This window comes from Bombus impatiens, unplaced genomic scaffold (genome assembly GCF_000188095.3).
Source record: "Bombus impatiens unplaced genomic scaffold, BIMP_2.2 scf_0044, whole genome shotgun sequence".
Taxonomy (NCBI): Eukaryota; Metazoa; Arthropoda; class Insecta; order Hymenoptera; family Apidae; genus Bombus; species Bombus impatiens.
In genome coordinates, this window is record NT_176463.1 from 824,278 (window position 1) to 827,961 (window position 3,684).

The 3,684-nt window shown below is 33.8% G+C and overlaps 1 protein-coding gene across 3 annotated transcripts in view; it reads left to right on the plus strand.

Moving 5' to 3' along the window:
* LOC100745078 (RNA-binding protein Musashi homolog Rbp6) overlaps positions 1-2,700 on the plus strand; it is a 783,269-nt gene extending 780,569 nt beyond the window's left edge. For all 3 annotated transcript variants that reach the window (XR_004462521.1, XR_001102603.2, XM_033323160.1), the window contains exons 16-18: positions 1-217; positions 1,599-1,663; positions 2,426-2,700. The exon at positions 1-217 ends at the window's left edge or, in 1 of these variants, runs on beyond it. Coding sequence is in view for 1 of the 3 variants with exons in the window: in XM_033323160.1 (XP_033179051.1) it covers positions 1-217; positions 1,599-1,640 (259 nt within the window). In the remaining 2 variants the exon portion in view is untranslated. The remainder of the gene's footprint in view (positions 218-1,598; positions 1,664-2,425) is intronic.
* Positions 2,701-3,684: the final 984 nt, after the last annotated feature.

The following is a 3,684-nucleotide window of genomic DNA, read 5'->3' on the forward strand; positions in this document are numbered from 1 at the left end:
GGCGGGTGGCCACGGTGGGCCACAGGGCCGATCATTTCCTGCGGCTAATTCACCGGGCCCCATCGACATGTATAGTTCAAGCGCCGCAGCCGCAGCAGCTGCCGCAGCCGCGGACTCCGCAGTCGCCAGCTACGTCCAGGCCGCAGCCAGTCCGCAGCCCCCCACGACCGCGTTCCCTGCGATCGCTGTGTCCCGTGCCCCGCTCAACTACAGTCCCGTAAGTCCATTCTACTATCCTTCTTCACGCTGACCTAGGGCCCCATGGAATTATTCATGCTTTGTTTAATCGCAGTTATATTGGAAATCGGAGTTTGAAAGGTTCGCGATGTCACGTGATATGGATTGATTATAACAACAAAATTGGGAATATGGAAGATTTTAAGTTCATTTTGAAGTCAATAAAGGGGAGATAGAGATGGTAGACTATCCAATAAGTGATGCAGACTTTTATAGGAGTTTTATGATATACAAGTAGAGACTTAATAGGTAAATGAAAAACTGTTAAAGAAACTAAAGGAAATGTGTTACTAGTTAATTAATACTAGATTGCCTTGCATCCAATATGTGTATATATAAATATACTTTGAGGACTGCATTACTTATAGAATAATCAAATAAACCGTAGAAAGTTGACTTTAGATCGTCGTGTCAATTTTAGAATGAAATTCGTGAAACTTGCGATAGTCGTCAGTGGTTGACTTATACTACTTGACATCTGGATCTGTTTATAAATAATAGTTTCTGCTATCTTCGCGGGAAATATTTGTACTGCTTTTGATGTTTTTTCTTTTTATTAAAAAGTGCTGAGAATGTAATAATTAAATAAATACACTTTATAAATTACAAATTTAATTACACTTTAGTTTTTATATTATCCAATAGTAATTCATCAATCCCGGGCATTTTCTGATTATATTAAATTACGATATTCCTTATTCTACATTCTAGATTCGATTATATTGCTTCTTGGAGAAATATCTTACTATTACATTCTATAACATTCGAAATGACAAAAGAAATTTCATACATTAGGAGGAAATAAAAAAATTGCCATTGTATATTGTACACTGGTAACTAGATGTCTGATATAATTGATATTTTTTTCGCACCGACCGAGTCGGATTGAACGAAAAAATTTTCTAGCAACTAATCCATTCTAACAAAATTATTAGATTTATCTGTGATAAATCTTTTATCCATTCAGTGTACTTTAGAAAAGATATTTGAATAAAATAAAAAACGAAGAAGAGTCGAGAGATTCGAGAGTACGGTACAAGTTCCTTTTCTTTTGTTAGAATTTGCAACTTACGTTGCTGTAGCTTCGATTATAAATCGGTTTCGATTGCTGAGCTTCTCAATTTGCCAATATTATGTTTTTGTATTTTATTCTTTCCCTTTTAATTCTTATTTCTCCTTTTCATCATTTGGACAAAATTTTATAATCGAACGATGCAACCTTTCATGATCAAGTATCGCAATTGCACGTAGTTGAAACGATATTTTTGCACCATCTTAAATAACGTACAAAAATAAATAAACTCCTGTCCTTAAAACCATCATATATGAACCTCGACAAAATATTTTTCTTCGTATTTTAGGGTCCTCTAATACCAGCGGCGTTCACTAATGGCTACCATTGAGCCTTGTTAAGACCTAATAACAGGTACGTAGTCACGTTCGCCTGTATTTTAAATCTTTCTATTTAGGCGTTTCATGCTACATAATATTTAATACGTAATAGATCTTCTTAATTTGAAAAAAGTAGTTGTACGGTAATGAAATCTGTTTAATATTAAAATTAAATGTTTCTGAATAGTACATAATTATTGCACAAATAGTAAATAGTTATAAGCCATATCATCATCTTTTTTATGAGACATTAATTCAGTTAACTAAATTTGAAATATTGTAACATTTCCTGTTGTTTTTCTCGAATATAGCGCATTATCGTACGAATACGGTAACGAAATACTTTCATCTTTCTGTAGCAAACGCAAACACGTTCATCAAAAATGAATATAACAGAAATCCTAGGTTTCCTTACCGGTTCACCGTAAGTTTCCACTTAGTGTGCCACATGAAATATTCATAACATTAATTCTCCTACTGTAACGAGCATACAAATAATAGGATGCTAAATGATTAAGATACTTTCGTGATTAAATTCTTATCTACATTATCATTTATTAATTTCAGATTAAATTTCTTAAAATACAAATAAAAGATTATATTGGACTATGATTCATATATTACATTATATAAAGTATGATTCGCGAAGGGATCTTACTTTACATTTCATCTATTTCCATTCACTTTTAAGCACTCCAACAGTAACACGATCCGCTTGCGCTGATTTCACAAAGATCATGGCTTACGTATCGCAATCTCTCGCTAACAAACTACGATTTTTTTTTTTTTTCGTTAGGATGGACGAGAGGGCAGAACGCAGCACGGTTGACTGACGGTACAGTGAACGATGTAAATGCCTTGGAAAAATTCACCACGATGAACGAACTTTGGACGGAACTGGATGCGTACTATTACCACTAATACATCGGAAAATCGCGATTTAGATAGGAAGATAATAGTTTCTACACAGAAGGAGGCTTCGACTTTGCAACGGCGATTGATCGACCGCAACAACGGCGACGATTGAACGGAAATAACCGCTACTTTCCAACGAACGGAGAAGAAAAAAAACGTAAATTGAAGGCGTGAGGAAGACACAAGGAAGCTAATAGAAATATGAAAAAAATCTAAAAAATAAGAAAGAATGGAAGGAGGAAGATGCGAAACAAAAATGCGGGAAAAATGTATAAATTTATAAATCGCGGTACACGTCCAGAAAGTTTGCGAGAAGAGCGACGTGGTAAAGAAAGATAAGACAAGCAGAAAGTAAGGGAAACACGAAGGGCAGAAGCTGCGTAAAGATAGATGTGGCCGAAACTGCGTATTAATGCCCGTTCTCCGACATTAATAAAGAATAATATAATAATAATAATAATGAATTAAATTAATATTATTAATTGCTAAATAATTAAGTGACTAAGTCTAGAATATATATAAATATTATATATATAAATATATAAATATATATATATATAAATAATTGATAAATATTAGATGATAAAACGTATGGATCCTTAGCATTTAAGGCAAACGAAAAAATGGCGGAAGAATACCAACTTACATACGAATATTATTATAATTACTGGTTATTATTGTATAACGTTATGGCGACTTTTTTTTCTAATTGATTAACAAGAACAAGAAGAGGATGAAAAGCCATGCACCGTGTTAGCTCGCGCGTGTACGCGTGCGCAATATACATATATACATATATATATACATACACATACATATATAAGTGTGTGTGTATATATATATAAATACAAATGCAAAATACAAATATAAATATAGATATAAATATGAATATAAATACAAATATATAAATATAAATATAAATAATAAAAATACAATTATTATGCGCATAACACACGTTCGCACCCGGGAAGAGAGCGTCTCTGTGTTGGGCTTTCGAGTTTTTTTAGTCGTGTAGAAACGGTTAATAATAAAAAAATAAAAGAGCAAAAATACAAAAGGCGTGTAAGGAATTTTTCGAGGAGCGCGAATCGGCAACACGAAGGAGCACCCGACACTGAAGTGTGAATGATTAGTCCGGGG